We start from the raw sequence: 20,680 nt of genomic DNA, 5'->3' as shown, positions 1-20,680 counted from the left end.
CAAATTATTTTTGTGTTTTTTCTGACTTTCAAGCAAAACTGACCTAGGTATGCCTGTAAAAACTGAATTCATTAATTACCCAGGGATGTATGCAGTTTGTGGTGAAAGAATTTTTAACTCGAGTTGATTGTATTTTGTTTTAAACTGCTGTTTCCTTTCAAAGTGAAAGCATCTAAATGAATTATAACAAAAGTCAACAGATTTAGGGTGGCATTTTTAGTATAGCATATGCTATTACAGCGCCAGCACCCTACGTTTAAAACCGGCGCTGAGTGCAAAGAGTTTGTATATTCCCCCCATGTGTGCGTGGGTTTCCACTAGCTGCTCTGACTTCCTCCTACCCTTCAAAACGTATGGGGGTTGTAGGTTAATTTGCATATTTTGGCAGCATGGACTCGTGGGCCAGAAGGACCTGTTACCATGCTGCATGTCTAAATTAAAAATTAAAACAGAGACCATAGGAATTTGTAATATTAGATAAACAAACAAGAAAAGAGCTTCAAGAATGGTTACTTTTCATAGTGAAGTAATTATTTCAGTTCATTAAATAAGCCATTCGTGGTGATTTTCAGACCATCCCACATTCAAAACATAATCTACCTTGCATATGTTTTCAAAGACAAAATAAATAAAAAGTTAACAAGTCAATAAGTTTTACATCTCACCAATTCTAAATTCGTTTCCATACAATAAATATTTTTGCTTCTGCCTTAACCAAGAAGCTTTCTCATTAAAAAAAAATTCAAAACTTTTAGAGCAAAAAAAGTTATATTCTGCATATAAATTCAACAGGCAATAAATTTTCTTCTCCTTGTTTGAAAATTGCTTTAATTTTGAAAAGATCGCAGGTAAAATAATGACTCTAATTTCAAATGTTTCCATTTTCAAGCATACATCGACCAACATCTTTCCAAATTTGTTCTGGTAAATCTCAAATTAAGAACAACACAGAAGGAACAAGCTACACCAATGTTTAGTTACGCTTGGTAATTGCTAATAGCAAACCAGGGTGTGGATGTGGACTTCTTTAGGAATTTGTGATACATAATCACACACGATAAATGGTGGTCATCTGCTTTAGGCAAGAAAGTACTAAATTCATAGCAACAAAGTAGAATTTGCTAACAAATGTTTAAAAAAATGGTGGAAATTTATTTACTAGTCTTATACAAACAGATATGATACTGTTTACTTATTTAAACTTTAATGATATTCATATTTAAGTGGTTTATTAATATGTACATATTCCTGCAGCAAAAGCATCAACATGTCTCCTTTATTTGGTCCTACTGAAACTAAACATAAATTCCTTTAGTGGAAACTAATGCACTTGAATATCTGACACATGTCACTGTTCTCAAACAAACAAAATTATAAATTCAACCAAAATTTTATCAGTTTAATAAAACAGATCACATGCTCAAATTCAAAACTAAATTTCAATTGATGCAAAAATGAACAGGAACTGAACCAACTATACAAGTCAATATTTTTGATTCTACTCAATTCAGATAATAAACAGCTAAATTAACATATTTTTGGTTGTTGACTCTCACATGCACATTTTATTTAGTTTATATTTTTGTGATGGACTGATAACACTGGACCACAAATTTTTTTCAAAAGGTTTGCTTCCTGAAAAAAAAAGAATTATGATAGACAACTTCAAGCTGAACGCAAAGATAATTTCAAATTTTCTGTATCAGATAGGAGGTTGGCGAAACATTAAAATAACTTTTATTGAATTTGGCATGTTTAATCACATAATGATGCTGACACCACTTTTTCACGGTCACAAAGTCCTGGTGAAACGTTTCACCATGTTCATCACTGACTACATCAAGATCAGCAGGGAAATCCAAAAGTGACTGCAGAAAATTAATTTTGTATGACATGGTTTTGTATGCTTGAAACATGTTGAAAATATGACAGGAAATCACAAAATTTGGTTATATGTAAAAGACAGTATGTGATAGGAAAAGTTTACGGTAATTTTTGTGATTAACAGCCCAAAATCCATAAAATACACCCAAAAATGTTCAGGAAGCAAAATCTTCATTGTCCAGTGTAATTCAAACAATTTTAATTTTTCCAGTTTCTCTTCTCAATCGCTCAAGAATTAAAATATTTGAGACCTTGTAATATCATTCAAGATTGCAAATCAGTCAAATCCAAATCACTTTGTTTTACACTTACAATACAAAAAGAGAACTGAAGAAATATGTTACTAATGCAGTAAAACAAATCCAGCAAAACATTTCTCAATTGGCAGCAAGGTAAATGGGTGCTTAGTCCAACAAATCTTTGTTGAGATTTATTTTTCAACCGTGCTTCCCAATCGTACCTGTTCCAATTATATACAAATGGCACTGTCAATTAATTATTCCTCAACTTTCAAGAGATCTGCAGAATCCCTGGATGTGTCTACTCTTTACTCATCTGGTACTAATTAAAATGCTTTTCGTGATGCAACATGACCGGCCTTTTGTCAAGTATGCCAAAATCAGGCAGATGCCTGAGAAAGGAGGGCAAAAAAGTGAGCAGGTGTTAGGAAAATAGAGGTGGGACAAGGAAAAGAAAGCAGTGAGGTGATGTGGGTGGGGGCAGAGGGCTGAGTAAAATGCTCTCTGAAAGGAAAAAGGAGGGGAAGAGGCTAGGAAGTTAAACAAAAGGAGTCAGAGGAATGAGTGAAAATGAGAGATCACCAATATAATTTACTGATATAATTAGGTTTTCATATGGTCAAAATAAACAGAATAAGAAAATCCTACAATAAAATTAGGAAATTAGCTCAGAAAATTTGTTGCATCAAAAAAAAGAATGATAAAAATAAAGTTTTGAACATAAAATTTCATTAAAGTTAGCAATAAGTTAGCAATGCATTCTACACTAGTTGATTTGAGAGCGTATATGGCACTGCAATTTTTGTGAAACCGTAATTTTCTTTACATTAAAATTGCATCATTTTTGTGAGTACATCATCCCTTTAGTCAAATACACAAAATGCAAAAAAGACAAATTTGTTAAAATATTCAGTTCAACAGAACCAAGATTGCATTGAACAAACTAATGTGACAAAACAAAACCAACGATCAATTCCAATTTGAAGTGCCAGCTCTCAAAAGGGAAAAAAAATGGAACTATGTTTTTATACCTTTCACACTCTTAAGATGTACCTAAAAGCCCCACAGCCAACCAAGCACTTCTGAAGTGTAGTCATGCTAATGAATGCAGTGGCCTCAGACAGCAATAAGACAATAAAAATAACAATGCATTTTAATGTTTATCACAGGTTAAATCTGGCCATAATCTATTTCTTTTTCAAAAAGCTCCAACTGATCTTTTGCAGCTTCTTGACGGTACTTAAAACTTTACCTTAATAGATCATCTGAAAGACAGCATTTTCACTTTCTCAGTGTAAGCACTGAAGAATGACCTTTGTTTTTGTTACTGGTAATAAAGGGAAGTCAAATGTATCTATACGACAGCTCCCTGCAATATATCAATGAGTTGTTGGGATTAAAGTTAGTGTTCAGTTGTCAGAAATATAAATCTAAAAAAATTGTTTTATGAAGTCTAATGTTAAATTAGATTGTACTTGCATTTAACAGAAAGTGCTCTTCCCAAATTATCTTTCTTTTCTAATGAGTTCTTGTATTATTAGACATTCCTGTAATTGAAGGATATATTGCTTCCCCCCCCCCTGTATATGATAGCATCAAGAAAAGTGAAATAAGGCAAAAAGGCCAATTAAGGAAGTGATTGTGGATGAAAAGAATAATTTGTTGTTTTGCAAATCGTAGCTCCAAACATAGTACGAAGAAATGTAGGGCAAGGCGCAAAAAAAAATCCAGCATGTTATTCAGCATTTACTCCAACTAAAGCTCTGATTGCACTGTTGCAATTAAAATGACTGATCTATAACAAAAGCAACCAGCAATGAAATTACGGTAGCTTTTATTTTTCAATAACTTTTCAAGCACTGTTATTCCTTTCAAGTACCCCCAGTAAATCACTCACCAGATCTCTGTGTAACACCCAGTTAGCATGCAGGTAGTGAATGCCATCTAGAATCTGATATAATAGGGACTTCACCATCCCTCGAGGTAACTGAACTGGTTTCTTGTTTGCTTTAGAAGCTCTGTGAAATTTGATTATGTGCTGAAAGAAGAAATGAATAAAAGGAGAGTCAGAGACTGGGACCACATTATTAGTGATCTGCATTCCAGAGAGCAAATTCTTAGCTGTGAAGTGGCACTTTTAAAACTCCCTTGGCTTTTCATTCTCTGCTCTCAATTTATAATACTTTTGATGCATTTACCCACCACCCAAGGCATTCCTCCCAACCAAATTATACACAACAGAAAGGATTCCAAATCTGAATCAGCCTTATTTGACGACCTACCCAAGTTTATTGCTTTGTACACCTGGAATACAATGAGCATATGAATGCAGTGTTAGAAAATGCTTTTATGCTGTTTGCTGCTAAAAGGATACGAGGGAAATTAGGCTATTGTCAAAATATTTTAATCAATATCTATGATCATATTGTGATTCAAAAATAAAGTGAGTACCAACTGAGGCAATCATGCAATAAAAACAAATTCAGTTGTTGGAAATTAATTTAGGCCATAAATTTTAAAATGATAGAACTAAAATAATTGGTCAAGTTTACAAGATACCTCCGTTTTTAAAAAATATAACACCTTGGTCCAGGAAACAGAAGCAGGAAGACCTAAAATATGCAAACTAAGTATTTAAATAAATTTCAGTAATCCAAAAAATGCAATTGAAAATTAGAAAGCTGGGCCAAATGTGGACAAAAACATTAGAGAATCAAAGTGGAGGCAGCAGAAAGGCTGGTACAGACATCCTGTTTTTAAGAAAGGTTCGTGGAATTTAAGGAGAGCAGTTGAATTACAAAACAATTATTAAAGTAAGCTCACAGAAGAACAAAGAACAGCTAGTTTGTCCAGATTAGAGTTTCAAGATTGCTGAATCAATTTAAATATGATGGATGCCTACTGTGAAGTAGAAGATCTCTGCTCGAAAAAAAACAATTAAAATACCACAAAGAAACTAACAAAGTGAAGGGCCTCCCCCAATGAAGACTAAGGATACAAAAAAACAGGTGAATGTCGTCACAGAAAACTCAAAGGATCATTGCCACTTACTGTTTCACTGAATCTTCTTTGTAAATCTTATTTGGATGATATGTTAGTTTTGTATATTGTGTAATGGAAGTGTCGTGAAATTTAAATGAACAGTTTCCAAAGTTTTCGCCAACAAAGCTGGTATGTAGTGCAATTTGTTTTGAAATCTAACAGTATTCAATTCAGGAGTACATTGTCATAGTAATTTTATTAGTGAAATTTTATTAGGTCTGGAATAATATTCTAAAGACAGAATCAATTATACCAAAGCAGGAAAGGATTTAAACTTGTCAATTAATTAAAAATAATACATAATTTTTAATTTCTAAAATTAGTAAATTTGCATGATACCTGAAGAGAGAGAAAAACCCATCTCCTTTACTAATCAGTTTGTGTTGAAAAACCTAATGACCTTACTAGGTCTGGCCCAAATATGACTCTAGACACAAGCAATACAATTGGCTAATTATTCCTTGAATTGGCCTCGTAAGCCACTAATTAACCTTAAATTTAAAAAATCCTGCTGTAGTGAATCCACGCATAGGGGTTTTAAAAGAACCTAATGAGGCTTATTTTCTAAGCAAAAGATTTTGATAAATAGCACTAATGTCACACCCAGCCTCTTTCCTTTCTTTTCTCCTTTTTTTTCTTTTTCTTTCTCCCTTGGTATCTCTACTTTTCCTTCTCTCCCTGGTTGGAGGGAGGGGGAGTGGGGAATGGGGAAGAGAGATATTGATATGCTCCTTAACAGTAAATGATGTGTTCTCCTGGTTTAATAATGGAAGATCAAAAATAAAGTATTTTTTAAAAATTTCGATAAATTGCAATCCTGTTTTGACTTGTATTTTGATAAATTAGATATGGCTCAATGTACAACTTGATTCTTGTGTGATTTTGATAAGTTAAATGTGTTCAATTTTAAAAATAGCACAAATGATGTAACATACACCAAGAATTTCCAAATTAAAAACACAATCTGCTGTAGGAACTCAATGGTCCAAGCAGCATCAATGGTCAAAGTTGCAGGCAGACCCTTCATCAAGACAGAGTGTGGGGGAGAGAGCTGGTAAAATCAAGTAATTTGATTGTACAATGAAACAGTGTTCTTCGGTCCTTGGTACAAAACATGTAGACATATAACCAGACATAACACACAGAGACGCAATACATATTTAGGACAGGTATTTCATGTATACAAATAAATTAATTAATATTGGTTTGCACATATGAGAATCTCGTAAGCTTTGTGTGAGCAGTTCCTTTGATTGTTCAGCATTCTTACTGCCCATGGGAAGAAGCTGCTCCTCAGCCTGGTGGCGTTGGCTCTGATACTCCAGTTTCTCTTCCCCGACAGTAGCAGCTGAAAGATGCTGTGTGCTGGGTGAAAGGAATCCTCAATGATTTTGCACACCCTCTTTAAGATGACAATTCTGATAGATTACATCAATGAGCTTGGAGGGAGGGAGACTCTGTGATCCTCTTATGATCCTGTGGATTAACTGCTGATCCATTTCTCTGCACCAACCGTACCACTATGATGCAGCTGGCCAGGACGCTCTTGATAGGGGTCTTTTAGAAGGTTGACAATGGTGGCCAGCAGCCTTGCCCGCTTCAGTCTTCTCAGAAAATGTCTTAGTTAAGTGAACTCCAAGGAACTTGGTGCTCTCCACTGTCTCATTTCGAATTGATGATGCGTAGTGGAGGGTGGTCATTTCCTGGTCCTCAAGTCCACGATCATCTCCTTTGTCTTGTCCACGTTTAGACCCATGCTGTTACCCTCACATCATTTCATGAGATTTTCTACCTCCTCTCTGTAGTGTTGATGAGGCCAACTACTATTGTATCATCTACAAACTTGATGACAATTTTGGAGGTGGATCTAGCAATGCAGATGTGGGTCAGTAGCATGAACAGGAATGTGCTGAGCACACAGCCCTGAGGAGCACTAGTGTTCAGCATGTTGGTGCTTGACATTCTGCTACCAACCTGTACAGACTGTACATTAGGAAGCTCAGGATCCAGTTACAGAGAGGGGTATTGTATCCCAGCAAGGACAACTTCTTCAATAGCCTCTGAGGTATGATTGAATTAAACACTGAGCTGAAATTAATGAACAGCAGCCTGGCACATGCGTCATTCTCCCGGTGGGCCAGGACAGTGAAGCGACTGCTATAGAATTGACTGTGGAATGGCTTCCTCTGTAGCCAAATTGAAATGGGTCCAGCATCTCTGGGAGGTGTGCTTGGATATGTACCATCACCAGATGCTTGAAGCATTTCATAATGGTGGTCAGTGCCACAGGGTGGTTATTGAGGCCTTTTATTGTTGCCCTCTTGGGTACAGAAGATTGTGGTGGCCTTGATCCCTTCAGGAATGATGGATTGCTGCAGTGAGGTGTTGAAGATGTCCCTGAAGACATCTGTGTAGTCATGCAGTACTCAACAAGGTATGTTGTCTGATCCCACCATCTTGTGTGGGTTCATCTTGGCTAGGGTTCTCCTCACTTCACCTGCAGCTATACAGGAGGTCTGTTCATCAGGGGAACATGGAGCTTTCTTTGGCATGTTCCTATTCTTCTAATCAAACCATGCATAGAAGATGTTCAATCTGTCCAGAAGGGAGGCACCTTTGTCCTTAATTCACATGGTTGATTCATGATCTATTATAGTCTTGATCCCTTGCCACATGCACGTTGTGTTGCACAGTTGTCTCTGGATCTTCTGTGCATACCCCACTTTGTCTTCTGATTTGCACAGGAGAGTTCAGCCCTGGCTGATCTTACTGCCATCCTAAACCCTGCCCAGAAGGCAGTATCATATGCTTTGAGAAGGTACCAGATCTTAGCATCCAACCATAGTTTCTTGTTCGCCCTGGTTGTGCAGCATTTGAGCTCAGTGACATCCTTAATGCACTTGCTGATGTAGCCTGTCACTGACCTTGTGTACTCCTCTATGTTTACACAATCATTGTAGGAGAAAATGAGGGGAGGGTGGGAGAGGTAGGACCAGTGAGGAATGAGTGGATCAGGGAGAGGTGAAGGATAAAGGAGAGAGGCATTTGAGTTTCAGATGCCAGATAAAGAGACAGAGATGAAAAATGTTGAGGCAGAGGAGGGGTCATACAGGATAGGTGGTGGATTCCGATATAATGTTCTTCCATCTAGTACCAGGCAAGGATACTATCCCTTTCCCCCAGTATCTATGTCTTTGCCAAAGATGCTCTCAAAATGACACCTTCTGTTCCAGGACATTCAAAATGTGGGCTTCCACATTTCTATAGTCAATACAGCCATCTGCATTTTTTTTTGTCTTCACTCCAAACAGAACAGGGATTGGGTTCCTCATATCACCTTTCATCCCATTATCCTCTGCATTCAGCATATCGTTCTTCATCATTTCTTCCAGCTGCAACTAGATCCACCACCAGACACATCTACTCCTCTGCTCCAACTTTCCATAGGTATCATTCGCTTCATGATTCTCTTATTATCTCATTCCACCTCACCCCCCTCTCTGTTCCCCTTGTTACTTTCCCCTGAAACCACAGGAAGTGTGACATTTGCTTTCACACCTTCCTCACCATCATTCAGGATCACAAAGAACCCTTCCATGCAAGGAAAAGATTCAAATGCACCTCCTCCCACCACATCTACTGCATTCAGTGCTCCCGATGTAGCCTCCTCTACATTGGTGAGACCAATCAGACATGGGGACAGTTTTGCAGAGCATCATGCTCTGTCTGCAATGGCCATCCCTAACTCCTTGGTGCATTTCAACTCCCTTTCCCACACCGACATGTCTTGGACTTCTCTACTGCCAAAGTGAGGCCCAAAGTAAACTGGAAGAACAACACCTCATTTTTTCTGGGCAGGCTATAGCCCAATGGTATAAACATTGAATTATCTAATTCCAGGTCATGTGTTCCCTTTCATTTCTTCTGTTCTCTAGTACTTTTATTCTTCCCCTTTCCCATCTCATTTTTTTGTTCCTTTTCCCCACCCAGTCTTTGGTTCCTTCCTCTTCAGCCTCTATTTCCACCGGTCCTTCGCCCCTTCACTTCAGTTCCATCTAGTCGCCTCATTTCACCACTATTGTCACCTTCTCTTATCTGATTCCAGCACTGGCAGCCTTTGCCTGTACCTATAACCCTCATCTTCCTCCACCTCTCCCCTTTGCTTCTCCTAGTTTTCTCTTTCTCCATCTAACTACCTTTGACCATTATCCTTCGTCTCTTGCTGGTACAATATTCTCCCTGCTGGCACCAGTCCACTCCTCCCACCTGTCGTCAATATACCAGCTCTTTCGCCTTCCCACATTCTGATGAAGGGTTTCAGCCCATAAAATTAGCTATTCTTTTTCTCCTACTGATGCTGCCTGGGCTGCTGAGCTCTTCTCCTCCAGTATATTATCAGATTCCAGTGGGTCTCTAAAAAGGTGACTTGTGCTCCCAAAGTCATTTATCACTGCAGCACTCCGAAATCTTGTGAACTTTGAGCTGAATACTAAATAGTTTGTTGAACAAATGAATTTTGGTCTCTTTGTGAGCGACGTGCATTATGAAATACAAATCAACAAGATATTTTGCTCTTTTAATAGATTCCCTAAATTATAATCAACAGCATTTGGAAAATTGAATTAGGAACACAAGATGCACATTCAAGTGCAAAATAAATAATGAAACAAAACATTCACAATTATAAATAAAAAGTAGACTGCCAAGTACATTTAAAATCTTTCGAAGTTTTACAGTCAACAAAATGAAACTAATTCAGCGGAGGTTTGTGATATATGATACATTCAAACTAATATCCATACATCACCATCACTTTTTCTGAAAGAAACTGGAAAAGCTACCTGGAAAAAAATTAATGCCCTTTTATCACTCTGCAAATCACTATCTCTATTCACCTGAAAAGGATTGTCGAATGCATCCAAAACTTAGTTGATACACATGTTAGTACTATAATGCATCCTTAGCATTGTTGAAAGAAACTGCCAAAGGAATGGACAAGAACAAAGAAAATATAATACAAAATATGTAAAAATGCAAAGTTATCCACCTTGGTGAAAAAATAGAAAGGCAGTGATTTTGTTTAACACAGTGAAACATTGAAAAGATTTTTGGTGGCTTCATGAATGAACTATTTATAAACAGAATTCCAAGTCAGAAAGCAGTCAGGAAGGCAAATGGCACAATTGGCCGTTGGTACACAAGGATTTGAGGACAACATTTTTTAAAGAATCTCTGTTCAATTCTGTAAAGCCCTAGTGAGATTGCATCTAGAATACTGTGCACCTAAAAATGGATGCATTTGTTTAGAGGAAGTGCAACAAAGGATCATCAAACTGACTCTTGAGTTAGCAGTTGTCATTTGAGGAAAAATTATATTGACAAGGCATATACTGAATTAAATTCAGAAGAATAAGAGCCAATCTCAATAAAATGAACATAATTCATATGGGCTTGACAGAATAGCTCCAGATTTGATGCATCTCCTGAATGAAGAGTCCAAACCACTCATCAGTCTCAAACAGTGGGGTAGCACAGTTGGCATAGCGTTAGCGCAATGCCTTTACAGCGCCAGCAATCAGGACTGGGGTTTGAATCCAGCACGGTCCGTAAGGAGTGTGTGCATTCTCCCAGTGTCTGCATGGGTTTTCTCCAGGGGCTATGGTTTCCTCTCACCATTCGAAACATACCGGGGTGTAGGTTAATTGGGAGTAAACTAGGAGGCACAGATACATGGGCTGAAATGGCCCGTTACCATTCTGAAAGTTTAAATTTTTTAAAAAAATTTTTTAAAAATAGGGGATCTCCCCTTTAGGAGAGAAAAGTAATTTCTTCAACCAAGTGAAGAATCTTTGGAATTCACTATCCAAGATTGTTATGAGGACTCACTTGCAGAATATATTCATGACAGAGGTGAATAGATTTTTAGGTATCAAAGGAATCAAGTGATATAAATTGTGTTCGCAAAAGTGGCATTGGAGTATTGCACTAAATGGCAGAATTGGCAAAAGCAGCAACGCTTACACTTTTTATGAATCATCTTTTGGAGTCAGAATTTGGCCTTCAGTGAAATGTTGTAGTCTACCATCAGGATATTTACTTGCTGATAACATAATATATATTTTTTAAATATCTAACACTCTTCCTCATCAATAGAGCATAATATATTGGAAATAATGATTACAGAAAATTCACATTGTAGAAATCTGCTGTACTGAGCAATTGCCAATCTTTTCAACATTTATAAGTATGTTTAAAACAAAATAAATTATATATTCTGACAAGCATAAGTTTCTATGGAATTTTTGTTGATTAAAAAGAGCAGATAAACATGTCTGAGAATGCTTTCCTTGCAAAACAGTGGAAAATAGTTATACGTTACTCGTAACAGAAACACAAATTCAAAGAGGCAGATAAAATAAGATGACAGGCAATGGAAAGTCAAACTTGAAAATGGAGTACATGATTAATGGCATAATTCTCAACAATGTCGAAGAAAAGAAGGACCTTGGGGTCCAAATCCATTTATCTCTAAGGTTGCCACATAGATTGATAGGGTAGTTAAGCAGGCTATGGCATGCTGACCTTCATTAGTTGGGGAAATGAATTCAATGATAATGTTGCAGCTCTATAAAACTCTGGTTAGACCACACGTGTTCAGTTCTAGTTGCCTCATTACAGGATGGATATGGAAGCTTTGGAGAGGGCATGAAGATTTACCAGGATGTTACCTGGATTGGAGTATGTGTTTTATGAGGCAAGGTTTACAGAGTTAGGGGTTTTCTCTATGGAGCAAAGAAGGATAAGAGATGACTTAATAGAGCTCTTCAAGATTATGAGAGGCACAGATAAGGTGGACAGCCAGCACCTTTTTGCCGGGGTGACAAAAGCAAACATCAGAGAACATCTGTTTAAGGTGAGGGAGGAAAGTTCAGGGGAGACATCAGAGGTTAAATTTTATTTAAAAAACAGAATGGTGGGTGCCTGAAATGCATTACCAGGGGTAGTAGTAGAGACTGGCTTCTGGTACAATTTGGACATTTAAAGAGACTTAGAAAGGCACATGGATGCAAGAAAATTAGAGGGTTATGGATGAGAGTTTGAGGTAGGGAAGATTTTAGATTGTTGAGAAGGCATATAACATCGTGGACCAAAGGGCCCATACTGTGCCGTAATGTTCCAAGTTCTAATACCAGAAGATGGTTCTTGCCAAAGTTATGCATGTCTGAGGACCAGAAAAGGTCATGATTTATTAATTAACATTCATGCAATTTTGAACAAAGTGAGTAAGTAACTAACAATCATGTTTCAATTTACTCAAATCATATACGGATGCTTGTATTCGCTTATGATTCTCAATTTTATACACAGATATCCATTGCACATTTTTTTGTAAATAAAGGCCATAGCACAAATACTAATTAGTCAATATTAGTAATAAAATAAAACAAAACAGTAATACACCAAGCACGCTCCAAAAGGGTAGACCTTACCCAGAGGTCATGTTCAGCATAGTCAAATAAAAGCCACACTTTTCTGTCTGCATGTGACAAAAATACTTTCTGAAGAGCAATGACATTTGGGTGTTTCAATTCCCGCAGCAACTGTGAGAGAAAAAATGTACCATGTTAGAATTATAATTGACTTCAATACAAATCAACTTTATCCAATTGAAATCTTATCATTTTAAAAGTAAGATTAATTATTAGCATGCCACACCAACTTTTCAGTGATTATGAAATTTCTCTCATCAAAACTTATTAAAATAGATCAAGAATCGAAAGAAAAAGTAGTTTAAAACAAAGAAATTCTACAGCAAATAATGAGGAGCTTGAGAAGAAGTGGTCTGTCAACATATCAGGTCTGAAAATCTTTAGATTATGTGTCAATCCATTCATGAAAAGTTCTACCCTCAGATGCTATCGGATCCATTATGTTGTTCTAACTTCTCATTGTTTGCTCAAGATTCCAGCAACTCCATTTTTGTCTTTCCTCTCAAATTCTACAAGCTGCACAAAGAGTAAAATAATGCACCCACTGAACCTTTAACTGTAGATTTTCCAAAATACTGCCTTTCTTTGTACATCTCAATTTACTGCTTTTACCATGCAACCAATTCTCTTTAAAATGTAATGGTGTCCATATTTTTTGAGCAATTTGAAGTCAAACATCCCAACAAATTAATCTCAATGGAGAAGTAAATTCTGCCAACTTCACAATCATTCTTCCAGTGATATTCGGTAGGTCTTATGTCTTCGTTATTAGAAGTGGGAACTCATGGAATGGCCGGTTCTACCTTTTAACCACAATGCACAAACCCAACCATCCAGGTAGACCTAATGTTTCTGCTTGCTCTTGCTCCACCAAACTAGTTTCATTCTTTTTTCCATTGGTCCAATCCCTCCCTACCACACATGCCCTCCAATAACTTCAAATTCTCTGGACTGCCTTGTTTTTTTCCTTTGAATGTCCAATCTCTTTATATCTCCATTGCCCATATAGAAGGTCTCAAAGCACTTCGCTTCTTTCTGGATGAGACGACCAACCATTCACCTCCTACCTTCACCCTCCTCTGCCTGGCAGAACTTGTCCTTGCTCTAAACAACTTCTCCTTTGACTCATCCCACCGTAGCCATAGGTAGCTACAATGGGTCCCAGCTACACCTGCCTGTTTGTGGGCTTTGTGGAGCAATCCATGCTGCAAGCCTTCACAGGCAAGGCCCCTCAACTCTTCCTCCACTATAATGACAATTACATCAGGGGGTGTCTTATGCACCTGCAATGTACTCATCAACATCATTCACTTTGCTGTCAACTTCCACCCTAATCTCAAATTCACTTGTTCCATCTCTGACAACACTATCACCTTTCAGAATCTTTCTGTCTCCATCTCGAGAGACAAGCTTTCCACCGACATATATTACAAACCCAATAATGCCCAGAACTACCTCACACCGTGACCCCTGCAAGGATTCTACTCCCTTCTCACAATTTCTCCACCTCTGCAACATCTGTTCCCAAGATAAAGTCTTCCACTCCAGATCATCTGAAATGTCTGCCTTCTTCCACAGATATGGCTTCCCCTCCACCACCATCAACTCAATAAATTCTGAAGAGGACCAGTCATGCAGTACTGGGGATCTGTTCAGCAAAATGCCATCCATGGATTACAGCAATAAAGACCCAGCAAGGTGAATAGGGGTGGATGTTGGGTTTAAAAAAAAGGTTCATTAAAAACTATGTGCGTGTGCACAAGCATATATATCTATATATATATAAATATATATATATCTATATCTATATATATAAATATATATATCTATATCTATATATATATAAATATATATATATCTATATCTATATATATAAATATATATATCTATATCTATATATATAAATATATATATCTATATCTATATATATAAATATATATATCTATATCTATATATAAATATATATATCTATATCTATAATCTATATCTATATATATAAATATATATATATCTATATCTATAGAGATATATATATAAATAAATATATATATCTATATAAATATATATATCTATCTATATATATAAATATATATATCTATCTATATATATAAATATATATATCTATCTATATATATAAATATATATATCTATCTATATATAAATATATATATCTATCTATATATAAATATATATATCTATATATATAAATATATATCTATATATATAAATATATATCTATATATATAAATATATATCTATATATATAAATATATATCTATATATATAAATATATATCTATATATATAAATATATATCTATAAATATATATATATAAATATATATAAACACATACACACAAAAATATATATATAAATATGTATATAAATATATAAATATATATATATGTATATATATTTATAGATATGTATATATTTATAGATATATATCTATAAATATATATATAAATATATATATCTATAAATATATATATATCTATAAATATATATATATCTATAAATATATATATATCTATAAATATATATATCTATAAATATATATATCTATAAATATATATATCTATAAATATATATATCTATAAATATATATATCTATAAATATATATATCTATAAATATATATATATCTATAAATATATCTATAAATATATATATATAAATATAAATATATATATTTATAGATATATATATTTATAGATATATATATTTTATATTTATAGATATATATATATATATATATATATATATTTATATATATATTTATATATATATTAGCTTCACATAACGTGTTTAACCTACAATGCAAGCATTAAAATTGTCAGAGTCCCACCAAGTTTAAGAGGAATGTGAGAAACAGGGCCCCAATGAGTTCAAGGAGAGTGCAAGAAATGTCACCAGTGAGTTTAAAAGGAGCTTGTTAAACAGAGAAGACCCATGTAAGTTTAATGGTGGTGTGAGAAACAAGGCCCCAATGAGTTTAGTGTGGGAAAACAGAACACTGAGCAAGATGCCAAACGGCTGGCATTTTCAAACAAATACATCATGGAATAGATTTTTTACTGTATTGGAATATTCATTGCACAGTAAACAAAATTGCAACCCAAAAGCCAAGACTGACTATCCAGAGATACAAGTTCAAATTCCTCACGTGGCAGCTGTGTGATGTGAATTTTCTTTAGGGAGGAAACTGTTATGATTACCTGGTTTAAATTACCCAGACTCACAACAACGTGGTTAATTCTAAACTGCCCTCTGAAATGGAAACCATTCATTTCCTTCATATGAACAATGTTGAAACTGAAGGAGAGATCCCACACCCATTTCTGCATCAGATTTGGAAAAGATTGCTCCTAACCCAATCAATCCTATCTTCCTGGGGACTGGTATTTAGTTTTGGGAGACCTACAGACTGTTTAAAACAAAACCTCACCGTCATATTTACTCAACAGTTTCTTACGAAGAAGAGATCATATGCCTCCAAACAATCCCTGGCTGTGACCTCTTCCCAGGAGTTCTGATTTTAAGAAATTATGCGATAGGTATACCGAAAATTGACATACAGTTAAACACTGTAGTATCCAAGCATTTGGAAATCCCGCTGGTTCAGCATCTGGCTCACTGTTTGCCATGCTCCTTTTCATCTAACCAAAGTCCTGGTTTCTGCATTATCTTCAAACTTAACCAGGTGAATTGGAAAATTTATGAAGATACTGTGCAATTTTATTTTTTAAGTGACTTATTTTTTAAGTGACAAAAGGTACAAATAGACATAACATCCACCAGTCCAGAAAGACTGCCATAAAAACACACCAAAATGCTGGAGAAATTCACCCGGTCTTGAAATGTCCATAGGAGTTAGATACATTAGTGATGTTTGGGCCTGAGCCCCTCTTCAAGGACCATCTGAGTTCATCTAAAAATTTTTGTGTTTTTTTTTCTAAACAGCATCTGTAGACTTCTGTGTTTCACTCAGAAAGCCTACCAGCCTGGCACTACAGTCCCAAGCCTGCCAGATTATTGGAATTTTACTGTATAATTTGGTACTGAATACAAATGTATTATGGTCTTCTCAAATTAATATCATAAAAACCTCTGCAATAAAATGTGTATAAATACAAGAATGGCAAGAGTATACACATCTTGAGTTTAGGATTAACTCAATTAAAAATGCTGAACAAATTGATGAAATAGACCCACGAGAATCAGCAAACTAAAATAAACAGAAGACAATCATAAAGAAATAAAATAAGGAATTGAAAATAAACTTTTTTTCCCTCTAAGAACTAGCAAGATCACTACAGTAGGTATTGAAAGCAGAACTTGATAAGCATTCGAGAAAGATAATATTAGGTGGCACATCCTAGATTTAAGTAAATTGTCAGCAACCTCAGTGCCCAATTCAACCTTAAATTGAGGCTCAATTACCTTAAACTATTCCATCATAAAGACTATATGCTCTACACGTGACCTCAGGGCTGCTATGGAGATCTATATTCCTCCCTCGGTCATTCTGGATTTAATTATTCAAAAATTTGTACCACGTGTGTCCCTGCAAAACAGATTTAAAATTCGAATGCCCACATCCTAATCCAAGTCAAGACCGGCTCACCACGTGATCCCTGACCGAGTTAAGCTTCAATGAGTCTTCGAATTTAAAATTCTTATGTGGCTTCGGAAAACAACCCATCTGCAGCAGTACACTTTGTACCTCTTACTCAAAATACAAAATCTACGACAATGCTTGCACAGTATAGAAAAAGTGCTTTGTTGTTCTAGAGGCTGCTGTTCATAACACACAAAACAGAGGCTCAATCTACTCCTTCCTTAAATACAACACCATTGGAATTCTTATGTTAAGAACAAGCAAGTTCTCTTATGTCCAAGGCAATAATTAACCCTCAACCATCTGGCCATTAATACATTACAGTTTTGGAACCTTACTGTGCACTGGTATCTGGTATATCAGTACAAAAGCAAATTGTAATGGATTATAGAAATATGAAAATAAAAAAATCTCTAAAATTGAACAGATTAGATAGCATCAATAAAGAGAAAGAGAAATGCCTTTGCAGAAAGGAATTCTGCTTCTCTCTTCACATGTGGCCTGACCTCAGATTTTCCAGTACTATTTTATTAGTTGTTGTTTGTTTTCTTACAATTTGTAATCCGTTAAGGTTGAAAATTACCCTTTTCAAATAATTTTCCATTTCTATTTAACTCACAGCATAACCCTACACCCAAAAAGAACTGGGGACACATTAAAGTGATCAAAGCAGGAATTTGAAAATCCAATTTGTTGTCATGAAAGCAAGCAGTGAACATTTCAATCACAAACTGCAGGGAAATCATCGACAGACATGCTGATGGACAACCTGGCCCAATATCACTCAAAATACAATGACATGAAAATTTAATGGCTTTGAATAAGAAAGTAAAATTTTGAATTTAAAAGCACCTTTCACAATCTTAGGATGTCAGAAGACGCTTGAAAATGCAATTATTAGACTTGAGGGAAATAGGTCAGTAAATGTGACCAAAAGAATTCTAGTTGGATGAAACAGTTTACACAAATAACAGTATGAGAGTACTGCATGTTTATAGCAGTTGAGGGATAATTGTCAGTAAACAGGGAAAACAACACTAACTATTACTTAAATAGCACAAAGCTCTCTATAATGGTCACGAGGAATTGGGAAACTGTGGGTTCAATACCTCATCCAATTATTAACAGTTTAAATCCAGTGGGCCAATGGAGTGTTAACTAAACTCAAATGATATTGCCAGCAGAGGCTAACGACTGTTGTGCATGACAGCTTGATCAGAAATGTCAACCATTCTTTTTCTCCCAATGATGCTGCTCAACCTAGAGTTCCTCCAGCAGATTGTTTCTTGCTCTTTGGTGCTGTTAGTTTAACTTAATTCCATTACTTAGAAATGGCATAATCTCAATAAATTATTTTAGATAATTGTGCAAAATTACATATCTGTCAATTTAAGGAATAAACTGAACCAGAAGTATTAATAGAAATAAATTGTCAGAAACTAGTGACAACTTCAATCTACTTCATGATCATGGAATAGAGAATGTAACCTGCGCCATCAACCGATCATCTCTACTTTTACCCAAACTAAGGAATAATTGAATATGACTTTTTTTTTTAAAAGAACTGTCTTCTTTCTTTTAAATGTTTCAATATTTAAAATATTTCAATGAGATTCCCCTCTTATTCTCCTAAATTCTAAAGAGTACGGGCCAAGAGCCTTATATGATGACCCTTTGATTCCCAGAATTATCCTTGTGAACTTCCTTTCTAATGTCATGAACGCAATAAGTCATTAGGACAGATTCTAGCCATGTTCATAAAAGAGGACTAAAAACTGAATAAAGTATTCTTTCATTAATTGTTGTAAAATTCAATGTCCAGCATGCAATTCACGTTCATGACGTTAGAGAGGAAGTTCACAAGGATAATTCTGGGAATCAAAGGGTCATCATATAAGGCTCTTGGCCTGTAGAATTTAGGAGAATAAGAGGGGAATCTCATTGAAATATTTTAAATATTGAAAGCCATAGATAGAGTAGATGTAGAAAGGTGGGAGAGTCAAGGACAAAAGTGCACCACTTCAGGATTGAAGTGGTCCACTTAGAAGAGGTGCGAAGGAATTTCTAAAGTGAATCTGTGGAATTTGTTGCCACAAGCAGTGTGGAGGCCATGCTGTTGGGTGTATTTAAGGGAGAGGTTGCTACGTTCTTTATTAGCCAGGGCATCGAGGATTATGGACAGAAGGTTAGGCAGTGGGAAAATGGATCAGCTCATGATTCAGTGGCAGGGCAGACTCAATAGGCTGAATAGCCTATTTCTGCTTCTATATCTTATGGTCTTGCCTCCTCTTCCGATGGTCCAAGTAACAATGACCAGTTCTTCACATTAAACTTCTATTTTGATTCTGATACTTGTTAAAAATCTCCTCAATTTTTCAAGGGATTTTACCCTCAAACTGATGAAATATTATTTTGCCATAGCTTTCTGTTTCAAGTACAAAATCTATAAAGTTTACTTACTGCTATTTCTCTGCAAGCAGACATAGAAATTCCAGTACCCTCTATTTGTTTTAAGGCGTAGTCTTTGTCATCTTTCCTGAACAAAAATAAAAATAACAATTATTGCAAAAAGAGTTTATTTACTGACAAGGTCCAAACAAAATTTTCCTATTAAAAGTTGTTTCATTCATTTAGAAAGCTACAAATTTCTACACATTTCTTTAAGGCAATAATTTTATGTAAAGCAACAGACACAACTGCAACTGCTTTAATTTTGAAAAAAGTTATTTTGTTTACTCAAAAACATCTGAATTTCATCCTCATCTATGAAATAAAACTGAGAATATTGGAGACATTTAATATTATACAGTCACAAATTTCTCAATTCACAAGACAAACCAATTTTTTCTGACCTAATTTATTATTTTTAAAAGAATTATACAGCACTTCCTAGGAACACAGCTGCGTATGAGATTTCTTTCTGTGACATCTTCAGAATGAATGCATTGCAACTATAAAGTAAGATTATCTCAAAATAATTTTGGATATTGAAAGCATAAGGAGGTGGGGTGGGTGAAAAATCAGCATGTTTAGAGTTTCTTCTGATATCGTACTTGTAATGGAAAATGATTAACAACTGTCTACTTTCTGCACCTAGACCTAGATATATTTTGACAGCTAGTCATTTCACTCATGGTACAATGGCCCAGTCTTACTAGTACAATTATGATACAACAAACTCCAAGTTATAACAAGAGTACAATAAGGAAAGCAGCAAGCACCACTCAGGAAGTTCACTGTTCACAAGTAGGTGTCGAAGGTACAAAATTTCTCATGTACATTCTACTACCACCAGCCAACATCCAAGAGTAAATTAATGCATATTATATACCAAGTAAAAATCTACAAAAGCTTTGAATAAAGGAGGAAGATCTTATGATGAATTAAAATGATTACATTTCCAATA

At 35.5% G+C, this 20,680-nt stretch overlaps 1 protein-coding gene across 4 annotated transcripts in view; it reads right to left on the bottom strand.

Moving 5' to 3' along the window:
- cdk8 (cyclin dependent kinase 8) overlaps positions 1-20,680 on the bottom strand; it is a 108,439-nt gene that overhangs the window by 65,607 nt on the left and 22,152 nt on the right. For 3 of the 4 annotated variants that reach the window (XM_069891475.1, XM_069891476.1, XM_069891477.1), the window contains exons 2-4: positions 19,735-19,810; positions 12,656-12,766; positions 4,021-4,161 (exon numbers count right to left, since the gene is read on the bottom strand). In XM_069891475.1, the coding sequence (XP_069747576.1) occupies positions 4,021-4,161; positions 12,656-12,766; positions 19,735-19,810 (328 nt within the window). The remainder of the gene's footprint in view (positions 1-4,020; positions 4,162-12,655; positions 12,767-19,734; positions 19,811-20,680) is intronic. The other variant, XM_069891478.1, reaches the window with a different exon arrangement.

The sequence above is a fragment of the Narcine bancroftii genome, chromosome 7 (assembly GCF_036971445.1).
Source record: "Narcine bancroftii isolate sNarBan1 chromosome 7, sNarBan1.hap1, whole genome shotgun sequence".
Classification (NCBI taxonomy): domain Eukaryota; kingdom Metazoa; phylum Chordata; class Chondrichthyes; order Torpediniformes; family Narcinidae; genus Narcine; species Narcine bancroftii.
The sequence above is the reverse complement of the archived record's forward strand: the minus strand, read 5'-3'. Positions and strand labels throughout refer to the sequence as shown.